At 49.7% G+C, this 24,780-nt stretch overlaps 1 protein-coding gene across 1 annotated transcript in view; it reads right to left on the minus strand.

Annotated features, from left to right (window-relative positions):
- Nucleotides 1-864: 864 nt before the first annotated feature.
- Nucleotides 865-24,780, minus strand: part of CRTC1 (CREB regulated transcription coactivator 1) — a 41,019-nt gene continuing 17,103 nt past the window's right edge. The window contains exons 4-15 of the mRNA XM_050320884.1: nt 22,431-22,568; nt 21,266-21,327; nt 20,881-20,975; nt 20,034-20,119; nt 19,584-19,627; nt 19,095-19,315; nt 16,416-16,546; nt 15,442-15,693; nt 13,318-13,419; nt 8,421-8,507; nt 7,061-7,241; nt 865-6,083 (exon numbers count right to left, since the gene is read on the minus strand). Coding sequence (XP_050176841.1) covers nt 5,872-6,083; nt 7,061-7,241; nt 8,421-8,507; nt 13,318-13,419; nt 15,442-15,693; nt 16,416-16,546; nt 19,095-19,315; nt 19,584-19,627; nt 20,034-20,119; nt 20,881-20,975; nt 21,266-21,327; nt 22,431-22,568 — 1,611 coding nt within the window. The 3' untranslated portion in view covers nt 865-5,871. The remainder of the gene's footprint in view (nt 6,084-7,060; nt 7,242-8,420; nt 8,508-13,317; nt 13,420-15,441; nt 15,694-16,415; nt 16,547-19,094; nt 19,316-19,583; nt 19,628-20,033; nt 20,120-20,880; nt 20,976-21,265; nt 21,328-22,430; nt 22,569-24,780) is intronic.

The following is a 24,780-nucleotide window of genomic DNA, read 5'->3' on the forward strand; positions in this document are numbered from 1 at the left end:
GAGGTTTTCCCTCACAGATGTGTAAGAGAGACCCCCAAAGGCTGGGAGAGCCCAGGCTGGGAATTTTCTTGCCTTTTCCTCAAGAACCTCCCTCTCCCTCAGTTCTGGAGGCAAAACACTTCAAAGCCAACCTTGGTTTTCCACCTTACCTGGAAAAAATCCCACAGTTAAATTCACCTTCCAGCTGGGCCAGGAATCAGGACCAGAACCAGTGACAAAGTACCCACCAATAAACCCAGGGGGGTTAGAACTGGATGATCTTTAAGGTCCCTCCCCACCAAACCATTCCATGATTCTGTGACTCCACACGCCCTGGAGCCCCTCCTGCAGACATTCCAGACCCACCTGGCGGTGTCCCTGCTCCAGGTGACCCTGCCTGGGCAGGGGCTTTGGACCAGGAGATGTCCAGAGGTCCCTCCCAGCTATCCCAGCCCCAGCTATTCCGTGATCAGGGGACTGCTGGGGTGTCCCGGAGCCAGGGGTGGCACCGATGATCCTTGGGGGTCGAGCTGAGGGGATTCCAGGCCTGAACTCCAGCAGGCTCCACTCACAGTCCCCACCTGCCACATCCTGAGGAATCCTCTCCCCTTCCCCCTCGGCCCCAAGAAAACAGCCAGCGGATTTTTAACCCCTTCAGGCCTTTATTTTGATAAAATTGGTCAAGCCCACATAAGGCAACGCACACCACATTCCCCCAAAACCGCCTCGGGAAATAAATAACACAAACGAGAGAGAGAGAGAGAGAGAGAAAGGACGTCCATGTAGTGTTTGGCTTTGCAGTAAAGAAATTCCACACAATGCTTCGTTGGGGTTTGTCTTTTTTTTGTGTTTGTTTGGTTGGTTGGGTGGGTTTTTTTGTCGGTGTTTTTGTTTGTTTGTTTTTGTTTTTTTGTTTTTCTCCTGTTTAAAAAGGTAAAAATGATTTATAATACACAGTCAGAATGTCGTGGTGCCCGCGTAGAAAAACCGACATGCAATCCCATGCCTACACTGCGCCGGATATTAAATAAGATGCAACTCAAAAAGAGAAAAAAAAAAAAAATTTACAAAGGAGACAGGAACACTACAAAGTTCATTCTAAAGGGGAAGGCAAGGGGTTGTTTTTTTTTTTTTTGGAGGTTTTTTTCTGTTTGTTTTTTGTAAAAAGGACAGACACACAAACAAAGGCTACCTGCGCTCTCACGTTGCCATCACAGTGACGGGGGGGCCGCTGCTCCGAGGAATAAACGCGCTGGTTTGAGGAGGTTTTTTTGTCCCCCCCAAAAAAAGCACAGGTTGGGAATTACAGGGTGAGGAGGGGCCTTTCTGCTTCCTTCAGGTCCAGAGGGGGTTCCCAGGGTCTTTCCCCAAGGGGCAGAGCTCGAGCCTGAGTTGTTGTTTCCACAGAAATCCGAGTTTTTGCGGCCAAGCCGCTTTATTTTTTGAGGGAAAGCTCAGTGGGTTTGGATGTTGTTGGGGGTTGCTTTAGGTCAGTCTGGGGCAGCTCTTGGAGTCACCGGATCAGGGTTGGGAAAAAAAAAGGTGCTGGGTCCAGGTTGGGAAAGGATCACCAAATCAAGGTTGGAAAAGAATCACTGAATCCAGGTGGGGAAAGAATCACAAAATTCAGGTTGGGAAAGAATCATTGAGTCAAAGTTGGGAAAGAATCACCAAATCCAGGTTGGGAAAGCCCTGCAGGATCACCAAATCCAACCTCCTCTGAGCTCAAGGTTCACCCATGAGTGTTCCGGGGCTCCTTAAAAATGCCCGGATCGAAGCCGTTAAATCTCAGTCAAAACCACACAAAGAAGGAGCCTCTTTCTGGAAACCCAGAACTCTTCGACCCCAAACAAAAAGCAGGGGGCAAAGGGCAGCCCGAGGCTGCGTGTGCAGGGCAGGGGTGGCAGGGGGGAAGGGCTGGCAAGAGCTCCCTGCCATGCAGAAGCCGTGGGAGCCGGGCCTGGATCACACATGCGGCCGGCACGGAGCCGGCGGGAACGGGGGGGAAAAAAATCTATGTACAGGGAAAAGAGACTCCCCCCCACCCCACAACCCCACCCACCAGCACTAGGGCTGGGTTTGCTTCTGCAAAAATAACAAAACAACAACAACAACAACAACAAAAACAAACAAGAAAAAAATTTTAAAAATAATAATAATAATTAAAAAAAAAATAAAAATCACAGTTTTCGATAAGCCCAAGGTTTATTCCTGTTATTCCCCATTGTATTGGCAAATGCAACAGTCTAGCTTGGGAATTTTTTAATTAATTTATATATATATAGAGAGAGAGAGATATAAAAACACATGTAGGGAGGGTGGGGTTCACTCAGCAGGTATGTTTGGACAGTCACCCTTTGAGACACCAGACAGTTTCAACAGCATTGGACTCAAACTTATCAATAATACCAATAACACTATTTTCTTCTGGATATTGGGGTGGGGTTTTTTTTTTTTGCTAAGTGATGGTTTTCCTCCCTTTCTGCTCCTCCTCCTGCTCCCAGCAGTGCCTGGTGGGAAGGGACCCTCACACACCCCCCCTGTTGGAAATGAGAACAGGACTGCGAAACTGGAAATAAAAATCCCACTATTTGTTCTGGAAACACTTGGGATCCGCTCCACATTTCCACCTGACAACCCCACCAGATCTGGGGTTGCTTCAGATCTGCTGATGCCACAGAAAAGAGAATTTCAAGGGGAGAAGGAGGGGGGAAAATCCCCACTGGGGCAGGATGTGCCAGGAAACCTTCGGGGGAAAGGTTCCCCTCGGGGAAGGGAAGGGCAGGAGCTGCTGGAATTCCTTCCCCAGGTCTCCAAGGGTTGGGATGAGAGGCAGCTTTTACCTGCCCAAACCTGGGCCACAGGGGATCCCACACACCCTGTCACCCTCAGCATTCCCACAGCCACCTCACCTGCTCCTCCCCTCTCCCACAGGTCCACACAAAGGGAGCAAAAACCTGGATTTCCCTCAGCTGGATGGTCCCTAAATCCCACAGTTGCATCCAAAGACGGGTTAGTTTGAAATTAAGGCCATTTTCAAGGTCTACTTACAAGTCTAAGAAACAAAAGAGCTCTTATGTACACTGGGAGTTAAAAAACCGGGCAGGAGCGGGGGATCCGGGGCTCCCTGTCCGAGCCTCCCGTGAGGAATCTCAGCTCCCACTCGGATGCTCTGCCCTGGCTCGGAAAAACACGGATCACAGACAAGGATTCACACATGCACGAGAGCCATTCCAACGGGAGAGCCACACAGGAATCCCCCCACGGAGCCACGGGAGCGGCAGGAAGCGTTTCCAGCTCCCGCTGCACCTTCCCAAACCTGTGCCCAAACCCCTCCTGGTTTGGTTTTTTTTTTCAGGATGAGCTGCCTTTTGTCTCCTCCCTAAACTGGAAAAGTGTTAGCCATCTGAAACAAGCAGCCACCAAGAGTCACCACAGACTCACCAGGCTTAAATCCTGCCCGAAAAAAGAACCCAAAGCATTCTCAGGAGATTTGAGGGAAAACCTCTGGAGTGAGCGGGGAAGGGACCAAAAAAAGAAACAAAATCCACAAAAAGACACAGGAAAGCAAAGAGATCAAAGGAAAAAAAAACCAAACAAAAAACCAAACCACATTTTTAGTGCAAATGGTCAACAAATGGCACAAAACGTGAGGGAACACAGCGGGATTAGAGAGATCCCCACGACGATCCCGCTCAGCAGGGCCGGCGGGAACCTCGGGATGGCGGCCCACGGATTTCTGGAAGCACACAGAAACCTAGTATAACTCATTAGGAGCAGAGCCACTCCTGGAGAGCTCCCTAATTGCAGGGCAACTCGTTAATTGAGGGGTGACTCGGCTCCTCCTCCCTCCGCTAACGCTCGCTGGAATGGTGGGAAACCGTTCTGGGATGGGGGAAGCGCTGAGGGGATTTTTGCTGGAGGGGTTGGGGTTTTTTTTTTGGCTGCAGGGGTTGGGTTTTGCCTCAAAGAGCTGAGAAGGGGATGGGTTTTTAGGCAAGAAACAAATCCAGGGGATGCAGAAGGAGCGGGAGGAGCAGTTGGGGATCGACAAACCCCAGCTGGGAAGGGAAAGGGGTCTTTGCTGAGGGGACAGGGAACAAAATCCAGGCGGCTGCTCGGCCCCTCCCGCCTGGAAGTGCTTCCCTCTCCACCCTCAGCTCACCCTCGGGGGTGCTGTGGGTTTAATTCTGAAAACAGTGGAAATTCCCCCTGGATTCCTGAGCCCTGAAGAGGAGGGCCCTGTGCTGGCAGGTGCTGTCCCTGGGCAGATCCCAGCGGAACGAGGACGGTCCCTGCCAGGGAGCAGCAGCCCCAGGGCCCCTGGGAGATCCTTCACTTCACTTCCTAAGAGACCCAAGGGCAGAAATCTGGGAATCCCCATCAACCCAGCCACGATGCTGGGGGGTATCCACCAATTCCCAGGCACTGGGGGGGTTTGGGTGGGACTTTTTTTTTAATGCTGCAGCACAGAATATTCACAGGGACTACCAGAAATAGTCCATTATCCACTGAATTTAACGGAATCTCAGCCTTTTGGAGGATTCAATCCTGGTCACTGTGGAGCAAGAGATTTTTTCCCCCGGGTGAAAGAAGGAATATCTAAGTTCCTGCCACCCTACTTTGCCTGTTTTTCAAAGGAAAACATCTAAACTTGCCTTATAAGCTTCCTTATTTCCGCTCAACATCTGTTCAGAATTCCAGTTAGTTTAAAAATACCTATATATATAATATATATAATATATTTCTGGAATAAAACCACAAAAAGATGTACTGTACAAGTAGTAATGTAGAGTGCTTCAATTGGCTGTATGTAGTTTACCTACTTTCCTAATATCCAAATATTTAAATAAAAAAAAAAAAAAGAAACAACAACAACAACAAAATCATAAATAAGTAACAGAATAAGTAATGAATAAAAAATAAAAAATAAGTCATCACGATTCTAACAAGCCTGGCATTGCTATGGAAATGCCCTTCCTGTTGCCCAGGAATCTCCCTCACAGAGTAAAATTAGAATTATGCAGGTTAGTCTCCTCTATTTTATTTTTTTTTTGTTTTTAGCTGCTTTAAAATGCTCTGATCCTTCCCCTGTGCTAATCAAGTAATGAATTATAGTACTTTTTTGTGTGCTCAGAAATGCTCTCTATATATGTAGACATATATAGAAATATATATATATTACATATATAATAATAATAAAAAAAAAAGATAAAAAACAAAACAGAAGCTGGGAAAATAGTGTTTGTGGTGGGATTTTTTTTTGGGGGGGGGGCTGCTGCTCTGCTTTGCCGAGGGAAGGGGACACCCCACAGGGTGGGGACAGGTAACAAAATCCCCGTGGCTGCTCAGCCCCTCCCCCCTGGAAATGCCTCCCTCTCCAGGCTCAGCTCCCCCTCGGGGGGGTGTTATGGGTTTAACTGGTTCATAAGACTCAAAAATAACGCTAATTCCTGGGGACACACACGGAAAGGAGGAGCCTTTCAGCCTCCAGGGAGGTGACACAGCAGAGTCCCCGCCGGGCCCGCGGGAGGGGACAGGGCAGGGGGCACAGCCGGGGCCTCCCCCCCTTCCCCATCCCAACCCGCAGCCAAAAACTGGGAATCCCTTCACCTTCCTCACCTGCCCCAACCCCTTCTCTAGTGCAAAGGACACACCGACAACGTCACGCTGGATCTGGAGGGGGGTGGGAAACTGGGGGGGAGCCCTGGAGAGAGAGAGAGAGAGAGAGATTGGGGGAAGGCTGATGGAAAGAGCTCCTTACTGATGAACGGCAACGAGCGGCTCGGGGGGGGCGCCGGGCGGGGGGTTCTGCAGCGCGGCAAGCTCAGGACGACAAGCTCTGCTCATGGGACGGGCTCCGGCTCGCCCGCCCCGCCGGGCTCCGGGCCCTCACAGCCGGTCCATCCGGAACGTGTCCTCTGTGGCGGGGTCGGTGAGGACCATGTCGGGGTCGTTCAGCATGTGCAGTCCATCCAAGGTCAAGGGGTCAATTTTGAGTTCATCCAGGGGGAACTGGGAATCCGCGTCAAAGCTGACGTCGCCCACGCCCGCCAAAGAGCTGGTCAGTTCTTTTGATAAGCTGGGGGGAGACTCTCCTGTCACTGCGGGGAAGGAGAACAGGGAGGAGGCGTCAACAGGACTTCACCAACACACATCCACCAGCCATAAAACGGCTCCAAAACGCCTGGAATTATTTACTGAGCTAAGGATGAAGCTCAGATGGAGAACATCCTCATCACACCAGGGAAATCCCCAGTCCTTCCCAACTGGATGAGTTACAGGTTCCCCACAGCTTCCCCCCAAACCATCAGAACGACCAAACACAGAGCAAAGTTCCTGCCTGTATCTTTGGTGTCTCTTTGCTTTTCTCTCCCTCAGGTTTAGGAGGAACAACCTCAATTTCCATGATTCCAAACAGCAGGGCCTGGCTGCAGCATGGACTGAGCCAACAGTTCTCCCTGTATCCCTGCGCAGGGATTGTTTCCAAAATCCAACTGTGACCAGACTGGCCACCATATGTGACACCCTGATTTGAGCCTGTCCTGTGTTCCTTCTTCACTCTGGCCCTGGGACAGGTGATCTCTGTGCTAAAGGAAACCTGGATCATGGAATCATGGAATATCCTGAGCCTGGAGGGACCCAAAAGGACCATCCAGCCCAACTCCAGGCCCTGCACAGACACCCCAACAATCCCACCCTGTCCCTCAGAGCGTTGTCCAAACGCTCCTGGAGCTCTGGCAGCCTTGGGGCCGTGCCCACTGCCCTGGGGAGCCTGGGCAGCGCCCACCACCCTATGGAGGAAGAACCTTTCCCTGAATCCATCCCAACACCCCCTGGCACAGCTCCAGCCGTTCCCTGGGTCCTGTCCCTGCTCACAGCGAGCAGAGATCGGAGCTACCCCTTGGGGGGAGGCCCTGAGGGGTCTCCCCTCAGCCCCCGCTCCAGCTCCACAACCCACGTGCTGCTCCTCAGGCCCTGCCTCAGCTCCCCATCCCTCCTCCAGCAGCTTCATCTCCTCGTGGATCCCCCCCCCACAGCCCTCCGTGCTGCTCCAGGCCGGAGCAGAGCGGGGCCGCACCTGTCAGGATGATGTTGGGGATGTTTCCGTGGCTGGAGTAGTTGAGCTGCTGCGAGTCCTGGAGGCTGCCGTGGCTGCCCGTCAGTCCCATCATGGCAGCCTGGGAGTAGTTGAGGGTGGAGCAGGGGCTGTAGAGGCTGTTGGAGCTGATGGCGTTCTCGATCATGTTGAACTGCTCCAGCTGCACACCAAGGCACAAAGGCAATCGTTACTCCCAACCCTCGGGAATTGCGGCCAAAACGACTCACAAGGCTCGAGGACGGGACGGGACGCGGAGAGAGAGAGAGGGGAGAGAGAGAGAGAGACAGGCAAACAAATTCATCTTTAGCTTCCCTTGCTCAAAGGAGGGGCTGTTTGCACAGAGCTTTCCGGAATGTTTCCTGCCCAATTCGGAGGAGGGGTGGGAAAACTCAAACTGGGGGGGGTTGGATATGGGAGGAACGAAACAAAAGGGAGTTTTCCATGGAAAATAAAGGGAGCCCACGCTCTGCATTATCTTCATGTTCATTTTGGGTTGTTTTTCGTATTTTTATTACGTTTATAAATTTTCGGCATTCAAAAATTTTCAAAAATTATTTTCACCATTGGAAAAATTTAATTTTTTGCCCTTTTCAAATTTATTTTCGTTATTTTCAAATTTATTTTCCCTTCTTTTTTCCTCCTTCTTTCTTCCTCTTTTTCTTTTTTAGAAATTTTCAGTCTTTTAAAAATTTCTTTTCACTCTTTTATAAAACTGATTTTTTTTTTAAATTTCCCTTCATTATTTTTCCTTTTTAAAAACTTTCATCGTTTTCAAAATTTCCTTTTGCTATTTTTCATTTTTAAAATCAATTTTTTTAAAATTTCCTTTATTTTTCCCTTTTTTAAAAGTTTTTCATTATTTTAAAAATCTCTTTTTACCCTTTTTCTTTTTAAAATGGATTTTTTTTAAATTTCCTTTCATTGCTTTTCCTTTTTAAAAATTGTCATTATTTTAAAAATTTTTCTTTTTTTTTTAAATCGATTTTTTTTTTAAATTTCCTTTCATTATTTTTCCTCTGAAAAGTCGATCTTCACCGTTTTTATTTTTAAATCTTTGTCATTTTAACTGTTTTCACTGATTTTCATTCCTTTTCAGTGCAAAGGCTGGAGGAACACCTTTACAAGCACCTGCAGCTACGAGGGATGAGGGGGAGGGAAAGGGTGGTGGTGGGGGAAACCAAACAAAACAAGAAAAGAAACTCCTGAGTGTCAGAAACTAAAAAGAACAGAAGGAAAACTCTACATGGACAGAACGTGCTGCGACACAGAATAATTAGGAGTTAATTGCTCTTAATTTGAAGGCGGAAGTGGCCGCTGGGGCCGAGATGAATTTGCTCACCTGGTGGGAGAGGGCATTAGCCTGCCTAGCTGTCATCTGCTGCTCATAATAGGAGTCCCCAAAAACACTGCCCAGCATGGAAGAATGCTGAAAACAAAACAAGAGGCTTTATGGTGCGAACCCCCCCCGGCCCCCACGGCCCCACGGGAGCTGCGGGACATCCACGGGGCAGCCGGAGCGCCCCGAGCGCGGGAACGGGCAGAGAACCCCCAGCAGCTCCTCCCCGAGCACACACGACACGGAAAACTCGGGGGGATGGACACACACACACACGGGGGGGCACAAAACCAACTCGCTGGCTTCGGCTTTTGGGGGAATTCGGGGGGCCCGGGGGCAGAAAGGCCACGCTGAGGGCGGCGGGGAGAGCCCAGGCGGGGCTGGGCTGGCTCTGGCTCTGCAAGGACAAAAGTCACGGTTTAAAGTGGTTTTCCACGAGCAGCAGAGGTGAGGGGGAAGGCCAGGGGAGCACGGGATCAGCAAGAATTCCAGGAGGAATTCCTGAGCCTTGCTGAAAAGTCGCTGTGCCCTCCGGCACCACAAGGGTTTATCGTTATTCTCCATCGCTTATCAACTGTTCCAAAGGTGACCAGGAATTCATCAATTATTCTAAAAGTGACCAAGAATTCATCAATTGTTCTAAAGGTGACCAAGAATTCATCAATTGTTCTAAAGGTGATCAAGAATTCATCAACTAAAGGTGACCAAGAATTCATCAATGGTTCTAAAGGTGACCAAGAATTCACAAACTGTTTAAAAGTGTCCAAGAATTCTTAAATTGTTCTAAGGGTGACCAAGAATTCATAAATTGTTCTAAAAAGTGTCCAAGAATTCATCAATTCTTTGAAAGGTGACCAAAATTCATCAGTTGTTCTGAAGGTGACCAAGAATTCATCAATTGTCCTAAGGGTGACCAAGAATGTGAGGACAGTGATTTAACACTATGGAATATTGTACCCCAAAAAAATTGCAGATACAAAAAAAAAAAAATCAGAGATCACTTCTTTAAAACTCACAAACTCTGATATTCCAGCTGAAAAAAAAAAAAATTCCATTTACTGGCAAGGAGAATGTCTATTAAAGATAATTTGAGTGAAGAGATTGTCTCAGCCTTGAGGTAGAAATTCAACTGCTGGTTTAGTTAAAAGCAGAAGGCTACAAATTTCCTCCTTGAAAACCTAAGCAGAATGGGAAATGAAGGAAAAGCTTAGGAAGCATCAGAACAGGCACCCCACAGCTAAAGGCACTGAAGAGCCAGAGATTAAAGATACTCCCAAAAATACCTTGTATTAAGAAAAGAACTCAAAAACTGCCCCTCTCCGAGGGGAACACCAGGAAAGAGGCACCAATAAATTCCTTTTGAAGCAAAACCACCTTCACCCCTCGGTTGACACATCCCAGGGATGATTCTGGATAAATGTGGCATCAAGGCAGAAATTCCCAGCCCAGGCTCCCCGAGGGAAGGGGGCTGGAACTCCTATTCCAGAGCTTCTGGTTGGGCAGATCCCCTTTGATCCCAGAGCATCCCTGTGTCCAAGGGGGTGGTTTGGATGCACTTGGGAGATTGTGGATTCACTTTCCTGGGATTTATGGTCTGTCCCACCCAGAGCACGTAGCAACCAGGCCATCCCTACTCCACAGAAACGTGGGAAATGGGTGTCACTGGAATAACTTTTCCAATCTATCATCAAGTCCTCAAAACTCCAAGGGCTGCTGGATCCCTTGCCCGGGAGGGCTGCGAGGAAGGGATCACACACTGGGAGGGATCAAACATCCACAAAGATCAAACACCTGAAGGGATCAAACATCCAGAGGGATCAAACACCGGAGGAGATCAAACACCACAAGAGCCACGTTACAGCTGATAAAAGGCAAAGCACTACTCAAATCGATTTATTTAAAGGAAAATGCGGGGGTTTTTTAACCACTGAGCCCTCATTTGCAGCCTTATCCCAACTCCAGATTATCCAGCCTGCTCCATCTGTTCCTCCTGAGAAACCTGGAGTCAGAGCCCAGAGCTCACTCAGGCAAGCGGATCAGGACCATAACTCTGCCACGGAAAATGATTCTCAGGTGGAGGGGCAGGAACAGCATCAGCACTGTGGGATCATAGAATCAATGAGGCTGGAAAAGACCTCTGAGATCATCCAATCCAATCCAACCTCTGGGTTATAATCACTTCTAAGGAAAAAAATGAATTTTCAGGGTGTCACAGGCTCAACATGAGGCAAAAGCAGCACCAGAAATCCAACTGCTATTCCAGAGCTCCAGAGAGCACCGAGGTATTTCTCTCCCCTTTAAACCCCTGTCCTTTCATTTCCCCAGGAGCTCTCCAGCAGTAGGGCAAACCCTAAAATCTCTGTGTTTCACTAAGCACTGTTCCCACCCTTAAAAAACTTCAGGGAACCCGAAAAATAATCACCAGGAGAGCAGGACGTGTCTGTGCAAGTTTGGGTCAGTAACTCCAAACAAAACACGGGATTTGCTCCTCATGTGAAGTGTGCTCGGTTACTACAGCTGCAAGCACTGAAACTCCCGAGGGAAATCCACTGCAAATGTCATTACTCCAACACTTCAGAGCCTTGGGAGGATTTATCAACAGCTCCGGGAAGAACATCTCGTGAACGGCAGGAACACTGGGCAGAGGGTTTGGTCAGCGGGGGATCTTCTGGGGTTAATGCTGGGGGGACTGCAAGGATAAAAAAAAACAGCCCCAAGCACAAAACCCCTCCCTGGCTGGAATTATCCATCCCCAAAATACCTACCAGGTTGTCCAGGCTGGAGGCACTAAAGCAGGCGGGTGTGTGAGCGGAGCAGGATGTGTGAGGGGAGGGGACAGCCATGCAAACACAGAGCTGGGGCTGCAGGCAGAGCTTTCCAATCCCTGGCTGGACACACACACACACACACACACACACACACAGGGCTGGGACACGGGAAAAAAGGGTTTGGAGAGGTGGGAAGATGAAGGAGAACCTCTGGTGATTGAACAGGGTGTGAGCCGCACCAAACCCGGCATCGTTCCCGGGTTTAAAGGGTGCCCCTCGTAACACCGCAAGGGTGGAACCCAAAATTCCTGGGAGAAAGAGGAGCACCTACTTCATCCCACTCCTGCTCTCGCTCCCTTACACAGGGGAACCCCCAAACCCAGCTTGGTTTTTAATTTCCTGCTGCTGGCAGGGAAAAGTCCCTCCTTTCAGAGGATCCCCAAGCTATGACTTCCACCCGGGACGCGTGGATGTGTGAGGAGATCCACGCAGGAAGGAAGAGCAGCTCTTCCACCATGGGGATATTCTCCTGTTGGAAGGGTTCTGCCTTCACTGTGGGCAGGTTAAAGGATCCTGGCACCTGGGAGCTGCCCCCATCGCCACAACCAACCCCAATCCTCCCTCCAAACTGGTTTTTCTTTCCTCCATTGCTTCCTTCCACATTTAAATATTTCTGACCACCAGCAGCAGCTTTTGGGTGCTGGAGACAGCAAAGCCATCTTGGGTTTAATTTGGTAGAAATAAAGGCTTCTGTGGGCATTTTTAAGAGGCCAATACCAGAGTATTAATAAATCCTCTTCCTTGCTCTCAGAGTTGTGGTGTCTCACTTGAAAAGAGCAAAACCTAAGGAAGATTTTATGGGATAAAACAGCAGGAAAAACTACAGCCCAGTGGGTGCCCCACTTGCTGCACTTTGCACTGACCAGAGGCAACAAATCTGTGGACAAAACCAGCACAGAGTGATTGAGATTATTGTCAAGGGGGAAAGAAAATCAACCTGAAAATCCCAGCTGGCTGTGCTGCCCCTGTGGGAACTGAGGTTTTGCAGCAGGAGGGGCAGCAGCTCTGCCCCCTGGGATGGCCCAAGGGTTAACTGTGGTGTTTGGAGCCACACAGAGGACACAGCAGGACTCCCAGCAGCAGAAGGAGAGAGAGGCTGAGCAGCAGTTAAGCCAGGGTTAAGGATATCCAGTCAGTCCTGACCTGGATCTAGGTCTGAGCTTTCCAGTGGCCTGAGCCTGGCTAATGAGGGATGGAGCTCCTGCTTTGGGACCGTGAAGGGTCATTTACTCAGAAAGGCCCCTCAGCCTTCAACGTTAAATGGTGACACAGAAAATGTATTTTCAGACTCCTGGGGTGCTCTGCAAGAACTCCCTGCACCTTGTTTCTGCAGGTGGGACTCTCCAGGGCAGCCCAGCTGGAGCTATTTCAGCAGCATCAATATTGAAAATGCCCTTTCTTACACTGGGGCACCCCCCAAACCCTGTTTGTTTTTAATTTCTTGCTGCTGGTAGGGAAAAATCCCCCTTCAGAGGATCACACACATCCCCAGGCTATGACTTCCATACAGGACACGTGGATCTGGCAGCAGATGCACACAGAGGAAGGAAAACCAGCTGGCAGGCAAGGAAGAGAGTTGGTAACCCACTCCCTGCCAGCCACAAGGTACAGCTGCTCATTTTAGGAGCATTTTCTCCAGTGTTTTCCTTCACAGGGTGTGTTCCCACACTAGAAAGGTCCTGCTGTAAATAGGTTTGGCCACACAAGGGATATTCAGTGCCCCAGGAGGCACTGGAACTCCCCTCTGCCCTGCCAGCCTTACCCATCAGCTCCCCCAGGATACCGGGAACCGAAAGGATTCTTCCTGGAGGTTCTGTCCATGCAACACCCCAAAGAAACCCGCCCAAAAACCCCAGCCTTCAAACAGCAGCTTTGTTCCCCCCCCTAGAAAAAGGCAATTCACCAGCTATTGAAAAACTCTGGCCCTGGAATGGAGGTGCAGCCGGGATGAGACGCTGGAGATGCATGAGGAGCACACGGAGTTACAGTGAGACAGCTATGGGTCAGTGATGGAGAGACTGAGCTAGAACACACACGAGAAGCAAGGCCTGTGGAAGCACAGAGTCCCTTACTTGAGGGGAGCTGCCAGGAGAGAAGCCTTGATTGGAGACAGGAGAGGTGGGAGACTGGTTGGCTGGGGATCCAGCATTACTGCGGTACTGCTGGAGTGACGCCTACAGAACGACACAGAGTTAAACACCGTGGCACTGAGGGAGGCCTGCAGAAATCACACACACACACACACACACACACTCCTGGCAGATCCAGCTGGGAGGAACCAGCCTCTTCAGCGGCCTTGGCTGTGGAGGAAGGCAGGGTTACAGCCCTGACAGGGGGAGAGCTCAGGGGGGGTCTGTGTGAGCACGGGGCTGTGGACAAGCACAGCCAGGGAGTATTTCCTCCCTGCGCTCAGTCGTGCTCCATTTATTAAAAAAAATAAAAAAATCAGGTCAGCCAAGGATTGAGGGCAAAGAAGTCTTGAAAGCTGGGAATAACTCAAGAGGAGTGGCATTGATTCTTCATCCCCACGTGTGGGTTCGCCCTGCTCCGGGATCCTGCTCTGCCCCCAACTGAAGAGCCTGGGGTGTTCTGGACACCCCTGTTTGACACACCTGGGGTGTCACCCCCCAGACTCCACTGCACCCCAGGACACTGGCTGGGAATTCACACTGCGTTTTGCAGCTTTAAATCACTGACTTTTACACTGAAATGTGTTTTCCAAGATTTACCTTCTTTATCCTCATCATTAAAACCCTGGATTTGAACAAATTAATAATATTAATGGCATTTAAATAATGCTGTACTAATTAACAGCAGCAGTAGCACAGCTCTCCTCACTCTACTTCCTCACAAATTACAGATGATTGAGGAAAACCTGCAATCCAGTAAATTTAATCAGCTGCTTTGCAGTGTGGGAAGACACTGCACTTCCAACAGTTTGGAATTCTGTAAATCTCTGGAAAATATCTTTCTGTTCTGCACTGCCACTTGCAGACTGCAAGCAGCCCCCCAAACTACAAAGGAATTTCAATTCTGCTTTACAAAAGCTGTGGAGAAGTTGCCAGTGGGACTCTGACAGCTCAGCTTTTCCATAATCTGCTTTTAAATCTGTTTACTGGGGAATTATTTCAGTTGCTTTAAAAGATACAAGCACAGCACCCTAAAAGTGAAGGTCATAAAGAGGTTTAGGATGAGGAAAGCAACACAGAAAGCAAAGGATGAAATCAGAACTGGCTGTACTGGCACTACATGAGGATTAGAACCAAAACACTGGGACATATTTTGAGTGGGAATCCTTTCCACTGCTGGACTGTCCTTCCCTCCTCCCCTTCCAGTCCTGAGAGGGAAGCAGCTGCTCTCAAGAAGAATTTATCAGCACAAACTGTTAAAAATTTCACCCCCAACCGAGTGACAGATCAATAAGCAATGATTTCTTCTCATTCTCCAAGCAATTCCTGTCCCTACAGCACTGCCAGGACACCACAGGGTGGACAACCAGGATCCTACACGGGGCAGAAGGAGCAGGAGGAGCTGGGACATCCCTCCCTCCCTGATCCTGGCCCTGCATTTGGGCTTTGTAGCTGCTGAGACAGAACATTTCCTAACATTTCATGTTAAAAGGAGCAAGAAAAGGGATTTGTTTGCCCATAAACCCTCCCTGCACGTCCAGACACACTCCCTGTCTTCTGGGCACCGAGGGCAGCCACAAATCCCATTCTGGAAGGTGACAATGGATGCCCCAAAAATTCCTTAAGTAAAAGGGTTCTGAGTAGAGGAGGTGCAGAAAACACCTGGCTCTTGACAGCTTTCCAACACATTTCCCAAATGTTCTTTGGATTGGAAAATGCTTGTTTGGCAGGTTTTTTTTTCTCAAGGCTCTGTGGGCTTCCCTGGTCTGTGTGTTGGGGGTACACATTGAACACCCCAAAAATCTCCCACAGCAACAGCCCAGCAAGGTGTAAAATAAATGCTGATACATCGAAGCTGTCCTAAGCCAACCTGGAGCTGGAAGGGACGAAATTTAACGTAAACACGGCCACCCTGAGAGCACACTAAACCCAAACTTCCCCTAGAAATTTCCACTCTGCGTGTAGTTCTGCCTGAGACGATGGATCTCACAATGGGATAAGGATGACCCGAGCTGCCCAGGCTGATCCCTGCCGGGTTTTCCCAAGGGAAGCTGCTCCCAGACTCACCGAGTTGATGTCTATGCCCATGGAGGGCTGGCTCTGGCTCCCCGGAGGCGACTGTGGGATGGTGGAAGGTACCGTGACGGACAGAGGGGGGAGCTGAGGGCCCCTCTGCAGCCCCGAGCTCTGCAGGATCGGGGGGTTCTGGGGCAGGGAACTGGCCACTGGCGGCTGCTGCTGCTGCTGGGAAGTTGTCTGGGTGAAAAAGGGGTACGGGGGAAGCTGCTGCTCCAGGGACAGTGCATCCATAGCCACGGCCTGGGAAACAAGGGGGAGAATCAGCTGTGCTGGGAGGGAACTGCCCCTGGCAGGGGGTGAAACTGGGTGAGCTTTAAGGTCCCTTCCAACCCAAACCATCCTGTGATTGTTTAACTCAAAAGACTCAGCAGCACCTCCAGCGTACAACAAACAAGCACTTTAAAAGCCCAGTGGAATCTTGAGCTCAGAAATCCCCGTGGGCAGTCACAGGGGTACACTCAGGAAATCAGTTTAAAAAGTTAATCGTGATTTTTCTCATGAGGAATGTCTTTCAAATTTCACTTTGGGACAACACCTTCATGGAAATGTATGTGTCCCAACAGGTGGGTTTTACCACAGTCCTAGGAAAGAGGAAGTAAAATCTCCCTTTTTAAGGCTCTGAATTAAGGAACACTTTTAAAGAAGGGAATTACAGGACAAGAGAGATGAAATTCATGGAATCCCAGAATGGTTTGGGTGGGCAAGGATGTTAAAATTTCCGTGAGCAGGGACATCTTCCACTAGCCCAAGTTGCTCCAAGCCCCATCCAACCCAGCCTTGGACACTTCCAGGGATTGGAGCAGCCACAACTTCTCTGCCCAACCTGTGCCAGGGCCTCCCCACCCTCCCAGTCGGGAATTTCTTCCCGATATCCCACCTAACTCCCCCTCTCTGCCGGTTTGAGCAGAGTAAAACAACAGATCTGTGACAAAACCAACCTCCACCCTGCCACCAGGCCCTACCTGAGTGATTGGTGACAGAGGGGAGAGCGTGGGGGACATTTGCTGGGACTGTGGTCTCCTGGAGTCCAAGGACAGGGGGCTCACGGCGGGCGGGCGGTGCTGCTGGGAAGGGGCCGGCGTCGTCGTCATTCCTGCTGGGAATGAGCACAGCAGATTGAGCAGGAACACAGCCAGGCTTTACTGACACCTGTACAACAGGTAATCCCCTCGATGACCAGCAGCAAGTGGCCTGAGAGGACAACCACCCCACGCAAAGGGCTGGACGCGCCCCGGCCGAGCAGCCCGGGGCTCGTTAGGTGATTTGTAATTAATTTGCCCGGGCTCAGGAGCGGCAGGATGAGAGGAAGATCCCTGTGGTTTATCCTGGACTCAATCCAGGCACAGGTTCGTGCACAGATGACTTGGAAGCGGGAGAGGCAGAGCGGCCTCGGCGCTTCCAGGCCCCGCAGGGATCGTCCTCACACAGCCCGAGCCGGGCAAAGCAGGTCCTGCTCTGTTTGTACAGGCTCAGGCTCTGGGAATGAGAGAACAGATCCTGCAGCCACGCTAATCAGGGGGCACTCGAGATACTGTAAAAGCAAACACCTCTTTAATGGAAAAAGCAGAAGAAAAACAGGTTGTGCAGGAAGAGCTCCCTTTCTAATGGCACAGCGCAGGAAATATCCATCACGCTCCCCAAGAGCCACGACCTGGCAGGGGGTAGGGACAAACAAATACCCTGAATTTGTTCGAATCAAGACAAAAATCTGGAAGTTTAGAAACCTCCCCTGTTTTCTGCCTCAGCCCAGAGCCATGGAGTCACCCTGGGAAGTGATTCCAGGACAGCGGAGCGAGCGAGCTTCTCTCCCGGAGCTGCCAGAAAGGAGGGATTCACGGAGCCTGAGAGCTCCCAGGCACCTGGCAAAGGTTCAAGGCTTCCAGGCAGGATGCCAGGGAGCCAGGAAGTCCAGGCTGCCAAGGAGCCAGCAGGCAAGAGCAGCTCCAACTGCCAGGCTGTGTTTGCAAACCCGACACTTCACCTCACGGAGCGCGCCCGTGACCCAACACCCAACCAACAAACCTCGGGTGGCACAAACGTGCAGGTCTGAGGGACACAACCAGTGTTTGCTGCCCCACCTCCTGCCAGGGCTGCTCAAGGACGTGCCTGTGCAGGGCACCGAGGTTCAAAAGGCCTTACTGAGGTTTTTCCTGCCAAAGAGCAGCAAGGGGAAGTTGGGGAAAAATCGGTTTCAAAGGCGCCCCCCAACACTGAGCAGGGCGGTGGCTGAGCTGTGGGATGGTCTGTGAAGAGAAGCAGGAATTCCATCCCATCTTTATTTTGTCGTGTTTTTGAGAGAGCAGGAGAAGTTTTCAAAGCAAATGGGGTTTACACCATTTAGTTTGCTAGATATGGGTGCAGCAAAAATTCCTGATTTCTGTTGGGAGCGACGGCCCGACCCTGGAACAGCCACTTTTGAGACCAAAAAACTCGCTCAGGGACGCTGAAATCCACTCTGCCCTCAAATGGTTAAACCCTCCTCTTGCTTCCTCCTCAAACTTACCTGCTCAGTCAGTAACCTGATTACAATAATTTCCTCTTCCCGATACAGGAGAGGATTGTCAAGTGGGAAAGGGAATCCTGCCCAGCACAGGAAATCAACTTGTATTTTTGGATACAATGCCTCATTTCTATTCTAGGAACCAACAGACTGCAACTGTCACTGACAACAGGAAAACTCAACCCTCTTCATGATTATTGGAGTCTAAACCAGTGAAATGACTTAAAGAACAATCATAATAATCAATAAACTGGTGTTTAGGCTACTTGCCTATAAAGTCAACAAGTCCTGAAAGGACCATCACTATGAATAATCGAAATTGCCAACAAGGCAAATAATGCTGGTTTATGGGGTCTTAAAAATCAAATTATCCATCTTGCCAAAGTCCTAAAAAACCCCAACAAGCACAACTCATGTTTCCCTTGGTGTCATTTCCCGAAGCCCTGGATATTCAGGATGTTTTGGGAACTCAAAGCAGTCAAGCTGACAAAAGTGAGCACAGCCTGGGAAGGCTCCACGTTGGTCCTGCCTGCTCAAAGGGGAAGATTTTGCTTCAGAGGAGGCAAACAATGTTCTCTCTCCAAGAGAATCCTCACGTTTCAAAAATGCCATTTTAAGGGAAAGGGAAATAAAAGGGCTGCTGAGGATGTTCCCATAACACAGGGGTTGCTGGGGTTCAGCACAACGAATTACAAGAGGAATTAAAAAAGAAACCTTCTCATGTAGTTTTATATATAAAAAATTAAAAAATTAAAAATATAAAAAAAAAATTAAAAACTCCCCCCCCCCCAAAAAAAACCTCAAACAAAAAAACCCAAACAAAATAAAAACCAAACCAACCTAATATAACAAACGAACAAACAAAAACACACACACACACAAAAACCTCCCAAAAATAAAACTCAAAACTCAAACCCAAAAGGGCAGGTTTGGGCACCGAGAACATCCTATAACTAAACACAGCTTTCTCACGGCTTTTTTTGTACATATAAAACCTGTTTACAAAGAAAAGTCAATCAGCAGGGGAAGAGCAATTAACTCTGAGAAGAAACATTAATATTCTGGGCTGAGAATGCCACCATTTTAGACCGAAATTCAGGCGCCAGGTGTCACAGCCCGGCCCTGGGAGTTATGATCTCACCCTGGCTGGCAGTGCTGATGCCCAAGTGAGTCAGGTTGGCAGCAAGATTCCCGGTGCTATTGGAGCTACTGAGGGCAGGGAATGTGGATTCCTCGGGGTCCAGCGGCGTGGGGAGCGGGGAGGGGAAGTGGATGTTGGTCAGGTCCGGCAGGGAGCCGCCCGTGTTGTGCGTGGCAGGAATCAGGGCTGTAGTGTTCTCCTGGTCAGCTGATGGGAAGATGCTGAATTAGGGAGAGAGGGGGAATAAAAAAAGACACATCTCAGATGGAATTCCAGCTTTCCAAGGTGGTTTTTACAGAGGGAATTCCATCTGTAACACCAGACATTGGATTTTTGACCAACACGTCCCACATCCAGAGTAGGGTTAGGCCATGGGAGGGTTTTCCAGGGAATTCCAAAGGAAGAGGATATTCAACACACAGTATTTTTTTTTTTCTTAGAAAGAGCTCAGTGCTCTTCAGAAAAAAAACCAACTTGCTCAAAACTTACTTGATTCCTGGAACTTCACATGATTTAGGTCTGGATGACCCGGTCTACAAGAGAAGGGAGAGAGTTTTAAAGGCAAAGATACTGCTGGAAATGAGTGTTCAGGATGTATTTCAGCTCAAAAGTTTAATTTTATACATTTGCACAGGAGAGCTACTCTACACAAGAGCTTTGTGAAGCTCTTGGAAGATATTTATCACCCTTTTTTTGCTTTATTGTCCAAATGAATCTTAAATTTCAAGATTTTCTCCTGATAAAATCAATGCCGTGCCTACACACATAAATCCCTAAAAATGCCTTTCTGGACTGTTGTTTATGATTTGTTTCCAAACACAACATTTAATCTCAAATCTCTTCTAGTGGTTTGTTACTGTGGTAATGTTTAAAGCATTCATTGACCTCAATGTGTTTAGAAAATTAATATTTCTACACTTTGAAGGGCGCAATTCCCACCTTTTTAGTGTCCCAGCCTTGCTTGGAGAGGGTTTTGTCTGCATCTGAGGTGCCTTCCTCCATTCCAGGGACAGTCAGTAACAAAACTAAAACAAGAGAACAAAAAAGCAATCCATATAATTAATCACCAATAACAGGAAGCTTCTCAGGGAGACACTTTCAGATTGGAAATTTGAAAAATGTGAAGTTCAGAACTATCAGTGAGTCCCCGATCTCTGGGTGCCTGTTGAAGGATTAAACTTCCCCACACAGATTTTTAGAGCTTTCCACAGAACCAGGGAATGGTTAAGGCTGGAGAAGACCTCCAGGATGCTCAAGTCCTGCCGTGTTCCCTGAGCTGGAGCAGGCTCAAGGCCCAGCAGAGGGCACCAGAACTGTGGTTCCAGAGGCTGCTCCAGCCTGGAGCTGGAAATGTTATCAGCGCTGTCTGGAAGTGCTGCCTCTGGGGGGGGACGTCCCCTGGGGAATCTCAAGGCTGTAAATTAAGAACTAAGATGAAGCTCTTGCTCCTTCCAAGTGTTGTACCCCTGGCTGAGCTGCTGTGATCTCTGTGCTGCTCCAGGAGTTGCTCCCAACCTTCAGCGGCACTCGGAGCACTCTCCACCAGTCCCACCAGCCCAGATCCTCCTCCCCAGGGAGAAATGCCAGAATAACACAACTTGGGGCTCAGAGAAATGTCCTTGCTCAGTTCTGAACCATTTTTTCCTGGATTTCAGCACCCACAAAGGTAAATGTGACCCTTCACTCCGACTCCTGTCATGGATCCAGGGAGCACCAGCAGATCTGTGTCTCACAACTCCCCTGCAGATCACGTCAGGAATACCTGCAGTCATTTTTCCCTGTTTACCTCTTTTCTGCTGCATGTCCTGGGACCCTCCAGAGAAGGATTCCTGCTGAGCTGGAGTCATGGTGCTCTGGTGCAAGGCAGAATCGGAATTTGTCCTGCAAAAAAACAAAAAAAGGCAAAAAACCCACGGTATTTTTATTGCCAGCTTCTCTAAATGAAAGAATTTCAACCTCTCAGATCAAGGCAACCAACTCAGCAAAACCTGAACACTCTGCATTAAAAAAAACCCAAAACAATCTATTGATGGCACATACCAAGGGACGATTTCCTTGTGAAACAACTGATTTGCAGGACAAATTAGTTCAAGTTGGAAGAGCCACTGTTTCAGTGATGGGGTTGAGAGGGATACAGGACAATTTGATTGCCCGAACGAGGTGCTACCAACCTTCTCCAGCTGGTGTCTGACGGAGGGGACAGGTACACCGTTCCGTAGGGACAGCTGTCCACGTGAGCCCAGAGTTAAGGGGAACAACAGCACTTGCTCACTGAAGCAGAGGGCCCACTGGAATGTCTTTTCCCCAGAATAATTCCAATTGCCCCGTCGGAAGGCACCGAGCTCGCAGGAGAAAAGCAAGCAACACCCTGGGGGAACTTCAAAGGGACACTCCAACCAGAGGATTATGTGGATTGTTGTGATGTTTGAGCAGCAAGAGACACTCATCCTGCTTTCCTGCAGATCCAACTGCTCCCTGGGCAGCCACCATCCCCCCCGCTCCCCCATTCCCACAGCCCCTCCGGCCCCATCAAACCAACCTGACGGTGGCACATCAGAAATAATCAGCTAATCGAGGCAAGAAGAAACATCGCTGGGCAAGTGCCAACTGGATGAATCAACCTGCAATCAAATGCACAACCGACTGCAAGGAATTAGCCCGGGCTGGATTTACTCGGATCCAAAGGGAAACTCTGCTTCCCCCAGACGGCCCTGGCTTTTCAGAGAATCACGCAATGGTTTGGGTTGGAAGCAGATGATCCGTGTCCTTCTCATGGTTGGGGGCCACAAAGCTGGTGAACTTGCTGAGGGTGGCCTCGATCCCACTGCCCATGTCACCAACAGAGACATTATGAGACCCCAAAAGCGAGCCCTGAGGGTGCCACTCACTGCTGGCCCCCACGTGGACATGCTGGCTGCAGCTCTGGGAGCGTGGCCATCCCCCACGGAGCGGGGCCATCCATCACATCCACGGCTCTCCAGTCCAGAGACAAGGATATGGTGTGGGACGCTGCCAAAAGCTTGGCACAGGTCCAGGGGGATGATGTCAGTGACCCCATCGTGGGAGGCCGCAGAATTCAGCGGGCAGGATTTGCCCCCAGGGGAGCCCTTGCTGGTGCCACCAAACCAGCAAAGGACCCGGATCCCCAGCTCCGTGTGCAGGATTAGCCCCACTCCGAGCTGAGGGAACAGGGGAAGGTCCAACACTCCCTTCAGGTCCTTCCCACAGCTCAGGAGAAGGGGTGCCATGAGCAGGGACGGGAACAGCTCTCCCAGGTGAGGAGGGCAGGAAGGAACTGAGGGAACTGGAAGCAGGGGGTCCTGCACCAAAGGATATCTGTCTTCCATGTTTATCCACGGAGAGGGGCCGGCGGTGGGGCGAGCCCAGGCGGTTCCTGTCCCGGTACACTCTGTCCACCAGCCCGTGGTGCCGGGTCGTCCTGCTCGTGTCCAACCCCGACGACTGGAACGGAGTCTGAGGGAGACACAGCCAAGTCAGGCACAGGAAAATCCACACATGGTCTGCCCAGAACCTACTGGGGGTGTGTGCAAGGCTGTGATGCTCTAAGGAACCCCACTCACACCAGGTGTGGACGAGTGTAATCACTGTCCCCCTCCACGGTTTTCAGGGCAGCCTTGGGAAGCGACGCCCAAGGCTGCCCCTCCGGAGAGGGGTCATGCTGGACCTGCCCTCTCCTAGGTCAGCTCTCACACCTCCATATCCCTAAAACCCCACGTGTGAGGGTGGCAGGGAGCTGCCAGCCGTGTCCACATGCCCTGGGTGCAGCATGCAGGATGCATCCAGAAGGAACATGCCGACTCCGCGGGCAGGAGACGCGGGAAGGAGTCCGACATTCCCAACGCGCCGCCTGCTCTCGGGGCTTCCTTTTTTTCACCCCCTCCTCTGGGAATTATTTTAAGGGGGACACTGAGAGAATGAAAAGAAAAAAAAAGAAAAGCAGTTTCCTTCCTCCTCTGTCTAGAAAAAGTTACGGCCTCCGGTGTTTGGGAGGTGACCCGAGGTGGGATGGTGCCACCTGGGCTCTTATCAGCACCGAGATCCTCAGTGCAGACCTGTCAGCAGAGGATTGCAGAGGATGAGGATGGCAGAGAAAGGACAGGGGAAGACAAATTCCCAGGCTGAGCTGGAAAACTCCCACGTTTTCCAAAGCCCTTCCTTGTGTATACCTGGGGAGGGGGGGGGGAACGCAAAGGAAGTACCGAAGGGTCGATCCCCACTCGTCCTCCACCAGCAATTTATGGGTCTCTGGGGGCTGGAAAAAAAAACAACCCTCCCCAGTTTCCCACTCCTTGCCAATGTGAACAGCTTTGCTGAGTCCCTCAACACCATCTGTTTGGAAACCCAAAATTTCCTCCTCCATTCAGGTGCTGCACGTGGCAAATGCACTGTCCTGCCTGCCAAGCCCAGTGAAACCATCTGGCTCCCACATTCATCTCTTTTTGGGTTTTTTTTTGTTCTTTTCTTCCCTAGTGTCAGCTTTGGCTGTGGAAATGATTCTTACCCCCAAACCCCAAAAAAAAAAAAAGAAAAAAAAAAAAAAAGCTTTACATTTATTTTTAAAAGCTTTGTTTGTAATAACTTTTTAACGGGCCTTTCTACTCTTGTGAACTCTTTTTTTCTCCTCACCCTCTCTGCACACACAGCCTGTGTTAATATAACTGGATGCAGAGCGGTTGTGGTGTTTATTTTTTCATTTCAGAGGCCAACACTTTCTGTGCAGCAGAATATTTAAGTCAACACGGGGCTGGAAAGGAGCACAGTGACTTTTTAACGCACTCCCAGCCCTCAGGATCAGACTTTTTGCTTCACTTTCTCACCCGAGGGCTGAGAAACCTCAAAACAGAACCTCAGTTTTGAGCCACCCGAAATAAAACACGGTGGTTTAATCTCTGCTGCAAACACTGCACGACAGCCTCGTTCTGTCCCCACACAGAGCTGGGAATATTTATAATTCCAACCCAACAAAAGGTCTCCAACTCCTCCCTGCACTGCTGCCACAAGCCCTTCGAGCCCCAAAGGCAGCAGAATTTGCCAAGATGTGCTTGGAAGGTCAACAGGAAAAGCAATTTCCTTGTCAGTGGTCTCACCACAGCGCTGCTAAAAAAAGGAGCAGGCAGCCCAAAGCCCAGGGAATGCAGGAGCTCACCTGGAATTCAAAGGGAAGTCAGGGCACAGGAGACAAAGAGCTGAACGTAAAAATAGTTATTTCTTGTGTCCTGCCTTTTTTTTTTGGTACAACTTTTCCTTATTAAAAACCCAACAAAAGTCTCATTTGAGTGCAGCAGTGGAATAAATAAACATGGAGCACGTTCCAGCTACAGTTTATAGGGTGAGGCATCTGGGGGCAATGGTGTTTGTTCTCTGGCTTTCCAGGAGCAAAGATCCCAAGTGAATCCCTGACTCAGGGAAACAGAAAACACTTCTGGATGTCACCTCCAATCAAACCTTCCTCTGGGCCAAACACCAGGACAAACACCTGGATTGAAATCCCCACCCCAGCAGGGCAAGAGATATTTAACTGTAATTAAAAAAGTGGATTAAAAAACAAAAACAAAATCAGACTGAGCATTGATTTTACTGGGAAAATGAAGAAGCAGAAGTGCTTCACTTCCCTGAGAAACATTTAAGGGTTCGAGACCAGACCCCAAAGCCCACAAACCACCAA

Source organism: Myiozetetes cayanensis, unplaced genomic scaffold (genome assembly GCF_022539395.1).
Source record: "Myiozetetes cayanensis isolate MyiCay16 unplaced genomic scaffold, myiCay2020 scf26, whole genome shotgun sequence".
Lineage (NCBI taxonomy): Eukaryota > Metazoa > Chordata > Aves > Passeriformes > Tyrannidae > Myiozetetes > Myiozetetes cayanensis.